The sequence below is a fragment of the Neophocaena asiaeorientalis genome, unplaced genomic scaffold (assembly GCF_003031525.2).
Source record: "Neophocaena asiaeorientalis asiaeorientalis breed wild unplaced genomic scaffold, Neophocaena_asiaeorientalis_V1.1 scaffold160, whole genome shotgun sequence".
Lineage (NCBI taxonomy): Eukaryota > Metazoa > Chordata > Mammalia > Artiodactyla > Phocoenidae > Neophocaena > Neophocaena asiaeorientalis.
Window position 1 is genome coordinate 736192 of NW_020175675.1, and position 12727 is coordinate 748918.

Here is a 12727-nt window from a genome sequence, read left to right on the forward strand (position 1 = left end):
TTTTATTTAAAAGGTATACCAATTGTAATGGTTATAAATAAATTTGGAATGAGAACTCATGCACAATGTGATGTGCATTTGAATTGGTTAAAATAAAAAGTAACCAGGCTTCCTGTCCCCTGGAATCATGACATTTTCTGTATCAGAAAAAAGATATTAAAAGTTATGAATTACTTTAAGGGTCACTGAATGTTTCCTTTTTTTAAGAAGAGGTGATAGGGAAAATTGAAAATAGTTTACAGGTCTTTGTGCATAGTGGAGAATAAAATAATTTTAACACAGGACAATGTATTTGGCTTTCTGTTTTCTAGATCTCTGCATCTCCACTCAATGTCAACATGAAGATGAGGTTTGAGATAAGTTCTTGAAAGGAGATATTGATGCAGGTGTGCAACATTTCTGCCTCTTATTTTTCTAACTGGGTTACCTTCCAAATTTAAGAAACTATGGTTCTAAGTATCACATTAGGCAAGCAAGTAGACAGCCACTGCAAATTAACTAGATCCGGTTACAGATATAAGTATAGATATGTGTAGTACAGGTAGAGAATGAGTGTATACATATGTCTAGATATAATCTTCAGAAATGCTCCTTAGATGGGCTTGATTATGGAACACTTCCACTTTCTAAACATACATCTCAGTGAGGTATTTCATTTTGCAGTGGATCATAAGAAATTAAAGGATTGGAAAGAAAGTGAAGGAAGGGAAGGGAAGGAAAAAAGAAGAAGAAAGCATGCTGGAAGACTTCTGAAAATTAGACCCTAAGTATGAAATAGGGCCAAAGCCAGTGGAACCCACTGAATGAGATGATTAAATAATGCTCTGGTCATCCTGTGACACTTTAGCAGAGGATTAAGGGCAAAGAACAATCTGCAGGGTGGCCAAATCCCTCTCCTGCCAGTGCCCTTGGCTCAAGGGTCTGAGACAGGGAGACTCCTGGGGCCTCTCCCTGCAGCCTGCATCTCCCCAGCAGGAGCTCAGTGCTAGGGAGATAGGAGTGTTGCCTCCCTGGAGGCTGTAGCAGGTGGGAGAGGGAAGGGCAGGCACAGGCTTTCCTGTAGCTGAGACACTCAGTGTCATGATTATACTGTCCTTTGGGAACATCGAGATTGGAGCCAGCAGTGGAGATCACTCCCTCGATTTGGGTTTCAATGTGCCAACAGCAGTTCTGCAATCAGGTTACCCAGGTAGGAGTATGGCAGTAAAGATATATGAGTTAAACACAGGGCATGGGGAAAATCCCCTTCCCGGGCTAGAAATAGACAAGGTCCCTGGCCTTGGGATAAGGAGTAATATAATGCACTAATTACTCAGGCTATCTTGGACCAGTAAACTCTTACATAAAATCTGAGCATTGTCTACCGATAATTTGACAAAATAATACAAACAACAATAATGATAACAGAAACACTGCCCTGCCTGAGGAGGAAGTGGTTTTCTGAGTCCTGCCTTTCCTGACACTGAAACTGAATGCTGGCATTGTATTGTAGAATTCCTGACTGAATGTGGGGAGCAAATTCCCTTGTTATTCCACCTTCTTAATAAAAGAAGCAATGAAAACTAGAACATTCTCGTATTCTCTATCCTCTCTCTTTTTCTCTCTCTATCTCTGAAACTCCTTCCCTGTTGGCAAAACAAAGCATTAAAAGACTACAGTGTTAAATTTGGAGAGAAAAATACCAATTTCAAATATTTATGGATAAACCAGACTAAGTAAATTCACAGCCTTTGAATAGACTTAAAATCCAAAAACGGAAGACTCCAAGGGAGAGCCAGTAGAAAAACAGGAACAAAGCAGGATTAGCAGTCACGAGTGCACTCCAGCAACTTGAGAAACAAGGGAGCTATATCATTACCCCTTAAGAAAGCCAGTGCTTCAGGGATTTTTGACAGCTTTTTATTAATGAAATGGAATTTAATGGTAGGTCCTTGTCATGGGTTACCCCTAAAAAAAAATGAGTCAGGAAGAGCTTATGAAAGGGAAGTGGAAATAGTTGGTATCACAGTTAACTTTCTTTATAGGGTCCTAAGAGGCATGCTTCTGAAGCAGGGCCCCTTCGCAGCAATTCTGACAAGAGCAAGAGGAAACAACTCCAAGGGCACTTACCGGGTCTCCGCCAGAGGCAAAGGAGATGGACTGCATGTGATGATTCGCTATAATCTGCCAGGTCCAAAACAAGAAAAGAGGTGTGCTGTTATTACCTTTCCCATGTCTTGGAAAGCTTACTGTTTGTTGGCAGGAAATACAAATCCACAAGAATTCCTGATAATTGGTAAAATTCATACCCAATGAAAATAACAATTATAAAAGTAATAACAATAGATAACCCGGAATGAACTTTCACAATGTCAGCCGCTCATCTAGCTGCTTTGCCAGAATTATCTCATTTAAGTCTCACAGCAGCCCTATGAGGTAGGAACTATTGCAATCCCATTTTACAGATGAAGAGCCTGAGGCCCAGAGGGGCTAAGCAGCTGGCTCAAAGCTCTACAGCTAGTTAAAAGTAGAGCTGTGACCGAACACAGGAGATCTTAACAACCATGCCTCTTTAAGAAGGAAAACATCTCAACCACACACCAAAACATGTCAACTGTGCAGTTTCTGTTTCCAAAGACACATGGGGTCTTTGGTACAGACCCCATAGCTGGAGTGGAGGGAAGTGTGGCTGTCTCCTACTTCATCTCATTTGTATCATGAGCACATGAATTAGAAAGCCGGCATCCAAGATCAAAATTGGTGTCCTCTCAGGCACTCTTGTAATTTATCAATTTAAAAACCACCGAGGATGTTCCAAGTTAATTTTAAATTGGGAAATTTCCATTAGCTTTATAAACTGCAGCATACGGTGGGATTTAGTAGACACTGAGTAAATTAGGAGCTGCCCTAAATTTAAAAGGCTACATAAGTCTTCCATGCTATTTTTATCTTTTTAAAGACAACATAGTGACATTGAAATAAATTCCCGGGGGTGGGAACAGCACTCTCGTCTCCATCCCAGCATAACCAGGTTTCTTTCTGCACAGCCCCCTCAGGTCCTCGCCGGCAGGCAGGCAGAATTTACAGAGCTGTAATCCTACCATCCAAGGGATTTTTCCAACCATGCTCCAGTAAAACTCAAAGCAAAACTATAACTGAATTACAAGATAAAATTAGATATTTTTAAATGCCTACTTCACTTGTTGGCACTTGCAAAACTACTCAGGATCTAGAAAAGCCTGAGTATATCGATGAATAAAAACAACGAGTCCAGCTCTGTAGCCTGTACCCAAACCAGCTGGATCAGACTAATAGCTGCCCTTTGCAGCTTTCTGAATTCTGCCTCTAGTCCAGGGGCAGAGGGCTCCCAAGAGAGCAATGAGGACATAGCAGTCCCCAGATGATGACAAACTATGACTTCTAAAGTTGTTCATTTTTTGCTTATTGAATTTTTTGTTTACTTAATTTTTGATTCTAAAGCAGCTCTGAAACTGGGGTTTGGAAATCAAAGTGAACACAAAGATTTAAGAAAAAAATGGAAATCATACTGGGCCAACGTGACCGTTACTTCGTGATTGTATGTTGTCCCTTTGGGTAAGATAGACATTGAAAGGGAGAGTAAGAAAATTAGAGCTAATTAACTAAAGGATGTGTTTTGCTCTGAGGGTGTTTCATCTTGCTTCTTCTCCTTGAGAGCTCTGAAAAGGAGAGCTAGCTTTGCCTTTCTGCTGGCTCTCTGGTTTGCGAAGGGTCTGCCCACTCGGGCTCCTTGTATTTGCTACAGCCTGGCCCTTAACTCGGGAGAGGCAGAGGGATGTGAGCTCTGGGTCCTGCCAAACCTTCCTCAGACTGTGCTCATGTCACCCGAGCTGCCATTCCCCAGACATCCCCCCAGCCCCGCACCCCCTCCCACATCCACATAAACCAAGGGCAGGACAATGAGACCTGGACACGCCCAACCAGCCCCTAACCCGAGGATGGGATGGCCAACCATGGTGACTTCATCGTTTCTGCTCTGAGAGTCTGCCTCTCTCTCCCTTTTTTTATTTTTTGAGGTAGAAGGGAGAATTAGGAGATAAGATCTCACAGAATTGAGGACTGTGGTCTGAGGATTCCTACAAACAAAAGGTGCAGAAGCCACATGAATAAGAATGAAAGAGAACAGACTTGTGGTTGCCCAGGCAGAGGGGGTGGAGGGAAGGACTGGAGTTTGGGGTTAGCAAATGCAAACCATTATATATAGAATAGATAAACAAGAAGTCCTACTGCATAGCACAGGGAACTGGATTCAATACCCTGTGATAAACCATAACAGAAAAGGATTTTCAAAAGAATGTATATAAATGTATAATGGAATCACTTGGCTGTACAGCAGAATTAACACAACATTGTAAATCAACTATACTTCAGTTAAAAACAAAAGGAATGGAAGTGAGCGTGTGAGGGCAGCACCGAGCAAGGCTCACTGTGAGCCACCACGGTGCTCAGCAGGAGGCAGCTCCAGAGAAACGCTGAGCCTCTTGCATGTTCTTAATCTGCCACCTAACAACTGGTTACCCATCCCTCGGAAGGGCCGATGAGAAAAGACAGGGGATTATCCATCAGTTGAGTGAGGACAAAGGAATGGAGTGAGAAGTGGCATCCACTATGTCAAAACACAGCCCAGGTGTTGCCTCTCATTTCTATGCTAGATCTAGAATTTATTTCAACATCTTGGGTTGGGGCAGGGGTGTGGTGGTATCCCATTCATCCTAAATGAAGCTGGGGATGCTGCTTGCTTACCTGGGGAATACGGAATCAATAACTATGAATATGTATAGCAACATGAAGGTACCCCTAGGCATCCCTGGTAACACACTGCCAGAGTCAGGAAGTGTGTCAAATTTCAGAGGTCTGTGGATTGTCCATCCCTCTCCGTGTAGGCACATCCAAATCCCAGCTCACACTGCCAGCAGCAGAGGCCCAGACTGGGCAGAGCAAGTGAAGGATGGCTTCGCTCCACCTCCCACCTTTATGGTTTATGAGCATTTTCACCTCCTTTGCCTCCTTTGGCCTTTAGAACTCCCCTGCTGGTTCCAGGACAGCTACTCATACACCCACTTTCCCAGCTAAAGGAACTAACAATCAGAGAAACTTAAGATATAGACACTGAAGAAAAACCCAACTATCTTAACAGGGTTTTCCTCAGTAAGCATCGTCGTCCCCACCTCAGTCAGTAAGGGTCCCATCCGCGCTGGACATGCCACAGATGCGCCATACTGCACCAACCCATGACACTGTCAACTAAGAGAGGCTCCAAAATAACAACCCACGAAGAAGTAAAAAAATACTGTCAATTAAACCATGACATGCCACCATCTCAAAGATGATAAATCTGAAAATAAAATGTGGACTGTAGAACCAACAAAATACAATATTAAAGAAAGCAAAATAAGTCAAGGACATTGAAAGGAGACCTCTGGGCATACACACACCTCTTTTTACACTATAAGTAAACTGGTGAGTTCATGCATTATCCTCAAAAAAAAGGTAATTTATAGCAGAATTCAAGAGACCCAATTCCATCTATCATTCTGTCAGCGACCTTTGGAAGTGGCCAGAGTTTCTGGACTGGTGAAGATTTTACACAAATGTGCTCTGCAGGGACCCGGTAAAGCTAGAAATGGGAAGCCTTGTGCAACAGCCACGGTTTGGGGGCTATGGGCAGGGCAGGGCCTGCGCACCTACAGACCTGTTTCGAGTCTGGGGTCCGCAGGTTCAGGCTGGCGGTGGATATGGTCAGGGAGATGCTCATCCCCGCAAACTGGAGGTTGCTCTTGCCCAGGATGCTGGACAACATTTTGCTCGGAGGCTGTGAAATCAAGCAGCATTATTTTAGCTTTCCGTTCACAGGAGGCCACATTGTCAAGGCCTCTACGCTGTTATCTTCCACACCTTCAACATCCACCGTCCCCTCTCATCGGGCACATGAAGGCAACATTCCAGGAATGAACTGGGAGTGTGGGATCTGACACTAACACACAAACTCTAGAATATGCAATAGGCAAACTGTAAAGCACCTAATATGCACACACTGAGATGACGACTCTGCTGGAAGGTCAGAGATGTCAGTACACCAGGCAGCTCCTGTTGGGGTGTGTCTCATGGGGTCATTCATAAGTCCCAGGAAGGTGCCACAGGCCAGGGCCTGAAGCTTTGCAGCCTCAGAAACCAGTTTCATCCTACCAGGAATCAAACTACTCAGGACCAGACTGAAATGGAGCAGCTCATGGGGCTGATGAGCAACTAAATGGTCCAGTTAAAACTCAGGGGTCTGGAGCCAGCACAAGGATGGACAGACCCAGTTCTGCTCTAACTGGTGCATCAACCAGCCCTTCAGAACTGTCCTTGGCACAGGGACCCACTAGCTGTCCCTTACTTCCTTTTCAGAGTAAAACATGCCCTCTTTTGAGATGCGAATTAAGACTAGTTCTTAACCAAGCAGGCATCGCTTTTGAATCCCCTACCAGAGCTATTTAAAAATAGAGATGCCTGGGCCCCACCCCAGAGATTCTGATTAAGCATACCAGGGGTGAAGCCCAGAATTCGACATTGTTTCCACCACTTTCACCAAGAGGCCTGAGAGGGAACCCTGAGACTTGCTGGTCGGGTACCAAGTGGCTGTGAAAGACGAGGTTCCTTATCTCAGTTCTCAGATGCCCTCCTAGTTCCTGTATTCAAGATTCTGGAGACTTGCCTGGCTTCTAGTCCCCTGTGGGCTGACTGGAACACAGGCTGGCACATCTAGATGAGTCTTCATCCAAAGTTCTCTGCCTGAAACCTAGTTGCTCTGAGGGCTCACAAATGTCTCCAGTCTACAAAGACAGAGCTGACCCTCAGCCCTGGGAGCAGCAGAGGCAATCACACAACCTGCCCCAGAGCCTCAGCCTCGGGACAGACTCGGAGATACTCACAGGGATGCGCTCGCCACCATTCAGTCCAGGCATAGAAAAGTCTAGATGGTGGATATTTAATTATGTATTCACTACACACTTAAGAAAAGAGTTTTTCTGAGCTTTGTCTTAATCCAGTTTTTTCCATCTGGTCCAACCACCTCCAGGATGAAAAGGTCGAGTCCAGGGGTTGAACGGGCAGCCCATGGGGCCAGGTGGCCTGAGCTTGAGCTCAGCTCCACCACCTTCTCGCATTGTGGGTTCTTATACATGTGCCTCAGTTTTTATCATCTGTAAAATGGGGATATTCAATGGTGTTCTAGAGCTGTCTTGTTCCAGCTAATGAGAGACAATTATTAAATTTTTAGGAATTTTATGAGCTGGCCATTAAAAAGAGCTGCTATTAAAAATTAATTTATGTAAACTTACAATTAAATCAATTACATTTTTTAAAAAACAAACAATAAATACTCAAAACTCATCACTTCCTAATTGTTTCCACATTAGCTATTACCTATGCTGTTCAGGTTATTTAGTGTGGACAATGTCCTTGTCCACTACATGTAGTGGGGACACTGTGTAACGGTGACCGACCGCACATCTCTTCCCAACTCCACTTTAGAGATGTCAGGTTAGAGCTTGAAATCAGCCATTGTGGAAACGTTTATGCCACAGAAACTGGCAAACACAGCAAATTTAGTGCTTCTCAGTCTCCACCTCCAGCCCCAAGAGCCTGTTGTTAAACTATTACCAGCACACCACTGAGGGCATCAACCACAGAGTCATTCTAATGAAATGAACTAATGTACATAAAGGCTGAGAAGAATGCCTGGCCCTGGTTTACATGTCTTTTGGTGTAGACCTGGGGTTTTTATTTTGACAACCCTATCAGTTAGCCTTGATAGCTAAATGTCCTCGTCAACAACGTGGCAAAGAGGAAATATAAGCTCTTTTTGTTTTTAAAAGTGACAAGAGTCACTGTGAGTTATGCCCTTTAAATCAATAGATGTCTCTTGGCTCCCCTCTGCCCAGCAAAAAAAAAAAAAAAAAAAGTGACAAGAGCCGGGCCATGGAAAAGAGAAACGGAACAATTGTGTGTGATTAAAGATTCTGAGTGGTGACAGAAGAGAGAAGAAGTAAAAGAGACACAGGTAGACACAGAGCCGAGAGAACAGTACCTTTCTTTTCCTGAAGGCTCCCTTGGCGCCAGGGACGGCTTCGCAAACCCGGCTGATGGCTTCCCTTAAGAGAACAGGAAAAGAGAGATCCATTTTACCCCATCCTTCAGGATTACATAACCCAGACGTTCCACACGTGCAAAAAACAAAACTAAGCAAACCACATCTTAGAGCCTCTGGCTGGCAGTATCCTAATTCTTTCTGTTGCTGTGGTTGTATCCTAAGGGTGGGATATGAATCGATGCCACACTTTCTTTTTTCTGTTTTTAATGTTTGGTTAAGATTGTATTTTAGAAAATCAGTACCCTGAAGTGCTGAAGTGTACTCTTCTGGATGTCCTATCCATGGCCATGGTCATGGCACAAGGCCCAAACCTAATCAAGCATTGCTATTGATTAAGATCTTTCTGAAGTGAGTCAGAATGTAATTAAAAGAAATTTGGTCCTCTGAGTTTTATTCCCAGCTTGTGCAGTTACTAAATATCATAAAATCAAGAGGGTTTTGAAGGAGGACAGGAACTCCAGGGGTACACAAATGAGCCAGAAATGAGGCTCTGCGTAGGCATTTCTAAAGCATCTACAATGCGCTGGGCACTGTCTTGAGGAAGGAGGCAAGGAGCATCCTAGGTACCAAGGGGGCCTGACAGAAGGACCAGCTGCAGAGGGTCTGACCCACAGGTCTGCCCGGGGCAGGAGGGCACGGGAGCAGTGGGAGGGTGAAAAAGTAAGACTAGACAGAGACTGCTACAGTCCAGAAGCTGGAGGCTGGTGGGGACGTGGCTTGGGCAGGTGCTTGAAAGCAAGCATAGCCCAACTTTGTAACTCGGCCTCAGTGAGAAATAATGGGTGATATGCCAAAGGTGGATCCAAAGTCAGGAGCCCAGAAAGGAGCTGGGTGAACTTCTCAACTCCCACATGGGGAAGGACAAAACAGTAAAAGAACACAGGAAAATAAATGGGAATATGGAGAAACACTGAATGATAGAGAAGATAATAGGTCCTTAGAAACATTCCACAAACTTTCTCAGCTGAATATTTCTTGAAATTATTTTCTATCACCTAGAAACATAATTAGTGTCACAATACAATGCTTTTAAGAGAAATATGACCTTGTCAAATTAGGTGAGAGACTATTAAGATAAGCTTCACATTTGCCATTCAATTCATTGTACAGAGAGAAGAAAGAAATACTATTTTAAAAGTTCAGATGCCATAAAAACTATAGATTATGAATCACCATGACTCAGAAAAAGTTTGTTTGAAAGAAACAAGTGTTTTTTTGATGTTTATCCTTAGTCATTTATTTTGTAATAATATTCTAAAAGTGGTTCTATCAAAATAATCATCCAAAGTATTTTCTAAAGGTAAATTCCTTATTGAAGAGAGTCAAGTTGTTTCTCTAGAGAAACATGTATAAAAAGTATCTATATTTTATCTGTTTAATTTTTAAAGCTTGATGTGTGTCTGCACTGTGCTTATTATTTTAAATGATACATTTAGCTGAGCAAAGCAGCTCAGTCCCTGATAGTCCCAATAGGCTGGAAAGACATTATTTGGTGGAAAGTTTCCAGTAAGTCATTCCTTAAATACCCCTAGTAAGCATTGTATTTCTTTTCCCATCCACTGACGTAGAGGATAAGGGAAAAAAAATCAGTCTTGGATGACAGTTTTCAAAAAGGAAATGTCTAATATATTATATAGGTTATACATCATCAAACGTCTAATCTAGTCAGGCTATGAAGCTTGGGCAGAAGGCCTTGCTGCTTATGTGCCACTTTGGGAGACGGAGGTGGAAACAACCAGTGAGCATTAAGAGTGGGATTGTGGAGAAAATGTTCCAAATAATAAACATGGTCTATCAAACAAATCCTCCCACAGAGAGGCAAGCAAGCATCTCAGAGAACATTCAGAGACTCAATATTTTGGCCTTAAATTTTGCAAATGTAAGACGTTCCAGAAATTTATCAGAGCTCATGGACTCAAGAAAGTCCTAGGGATCCCCCCGTCAGCCAACCTTTAGAATTCTCAAAGAGATTTGCAAACCAAGCTGCTTTTCAGAAGAATGCTCTCCTTTCATCACTGGCAAAAATTTGTTTCTGATGCTCATATAAATTGTGTGTGTGTGAATTCTCACTTCAACCAGGTTGATGGTATCTATTTCTGTTTGAAATAGAAGTATGACATAACTATTAGTAATTGCAATAGTTAGATGACTGAAATTAGTAACTTGAACTCCAAAATCTAATTTAAATATAACCATTCTTATCGTCTCTCCTTATTGCCTAGCAGAGTGCATTTTGGTGAGTAGTGCTATTTTAATTGGTTCTCTTAGCAATAATTATTTAGCTTTGTGTAAATCCATTTAATCTCAGTTTGAGCCTCAGGTAGTGACTTTGCCCTGTTTTTAGTAATGGAGAGTGCTTCCTAACATTCTTTCCAGTAAGACCCCATTTTGGTAAGCCAACCCATGACCTTGGAGTTCAGTTAATATGAAAATGGAATATTTGGCACCTCCAGAGTCATCTGAAAGTAACTGAAGCCAGCCCCAAATGCTAATCCTTACTTTCTCATGAGTGCACCATCTTCCCCTTTTGTCTAAAATTCTCATCATTAGAGCCAGTACCTTTGATATTTTAATAGCTTTTTCATTAGAATGTAGTACTGGATCCTTTGAAATCATGCAGCACCATCTTACTCTCTACTCACCCATCTCATTGCTACCCACCCAGCCTCCCCAAACACACATACACACACACACACATTCATATTTCACAGACTAAAAAATAAAAAAAAATAGGACATCTGGGTTACTTCTACACTCATTCACTCCTATTCTAGTGTGTGGGGGGCGTGCAACAAATGAACACATATAATGGTACATTGCAATCAATTTCCTGAAGAAACAAGAAGGAGAGGTATGTAGAACTTGTGGATATAAGTAGTACATGCTACCCCCAAATATGTCTCTCTGGTATAAGGACCATGTTGAGCTGAAGGCAATTGAGAAGAAGCAGATACAAGAAAAGTCCCTGCACTTCCCCTGTTGGCCTAAAAGCAGGACATAAATTTGTAAAGGCATCCCCTTCCCCTCTCTACCAAGAAGGACAGACATTAATCACTGGAGACAACTCTAGACCCTGATCAACTAAGAGATGCACCAGAGGAATCTGCATAACAAACCTTGTTACTGGCTCTTATCTTCCATAAGTTTCCTCATACATTTACCTTCCCACAGATTGTCACCCCCAGAAACTCAAAGTCTTTTTTTCTGTGGCTTGTCAATTCTGTACAGATTTCTCATCTTCGTTTAAGATATAAGCCCAAGTTCTAACCACTTCTTTGAGTTACTCATCACTGAATTTCACTGCGAGCATGTGCATTTCGTGCTTTAATCAAGTTTGGTTTTCTCTTGTTAATCTGTCTTCTGTTAGTCTAATTTGCAGGGTCCCAGCCAAAGAATATAGGAGGGCAGAGCACAAAAGTTTTTTTCCTTCCCTACAGAATAAATGCTGTAATGCATGTCAGTAGGGGGGAAGAGTTACCCAGTGAGTGGCATTTGAGTGCCTGGGCAACTATCCAGGAAAAAGTAAGTTGAGTTCCTATCTTATGCCTTACATGCAAATAAATCCTAGATGGATTGCAAATTTAATTTGTTTGTGATGAACCATAAAAGTACTAAAAGAAAATTGGGAAGACATTTTTAATCTCTGAATCTTAGAATGATACAGAAACCATAAAAGAAAATATTGACACAATATCATAACAATAAAACTTTATGCGCAAGAAAAAAAATGGTAACATTTCACAGCCGAAGAGATAATTGTCCTAATATAAGTCAATAAGGAAAACATCAAAAACCCAATAGAAAATGAGTAAAAGATATGAGCAAAGAGTTTACACAGGGGATAAATGGCACTTGAAAATATGAAAAGATTCTCAGCTTTACTCATAATAAGAATACAAATTAAAGCCTATACTAAAAGTTAATTTTCACAGTCAAAGATTTAAGCTTGATAAGAACTTGTTGGTAAAGTATCCCACATCAGTGAGAATGTAGCTTGGTGCAGCCTCTGTGGGGGCAGATTGGTCATATTCCTAACAAAACCCTTTCATCCAGCAGTTCTACTTCTGGGAATGCATCCTCTAAATACTCTCAGAAACAGGCCAGAAGATTCACGTACACACTATTGATTGCTGCAATGTTTTAATAGAATGATAGGAAACAATCAATACCTATCAGGGGCCAGTTCAATAAATTATGGTTCCTCCATAAAATGGACCGTCAACAGCGTTGTTGATGGTGCCCTCTCCACTCTCACCTCCCTTTTCTCCTCAGCTCCCCCCAGGCCACTCTTGTTCCTACTAACTCTTCTGCAAAGTCGCCAACACCCTCCCTGGCACCAAATCGACAGGCGATCTGCTGTCCTCACTTCCTTGACACACTTCTTTTTCTTGACTTCTTGATCCCACAGTCCTCTGACATCCCCCACCATCCTGGGTGCTTGTGGTCAGTTTCTCAACTTCTCCGTGACTCTGCCTCTAAACCACGGAGAGCCCCAAGGATCCGTTCCACCCACCTCCTCTCTGTCCTCTGTGTGACCTGCATGAGTGGATGGTACAATCTGAGAATGAGTTTACT

General features: G+C 42.4%; 1 protein-coding gene across 1 annotated transcript in view; it reads right to left on the reverse strand.

Moving 5' to 3' along the window:
* Positions 1–12727, reverse strand: part of SHC3 (SHC adaptor protein 3) — a 139297-nt gene that overhangs the window by 53690 nt on the left and 72880 nt on the right. Inside the window, exons 3-5 of the mRNA XM_024731943.1 lie at positions 8090–8153; positions 5711–5830; positions 2110–2163 (exon numbers count right to left, since the gene is read on the reverse strand). Of these exons, the coding sequence (XP_024587711.1) occupies positions 2110–2163; positions 5711–5830; positions 8090–8153 (238 nt within the window). The remainder of the gene's footprint in view (positions 1–2109; positions 2164–5710; positions 5831–8089; positions 8154–12727) is intronic.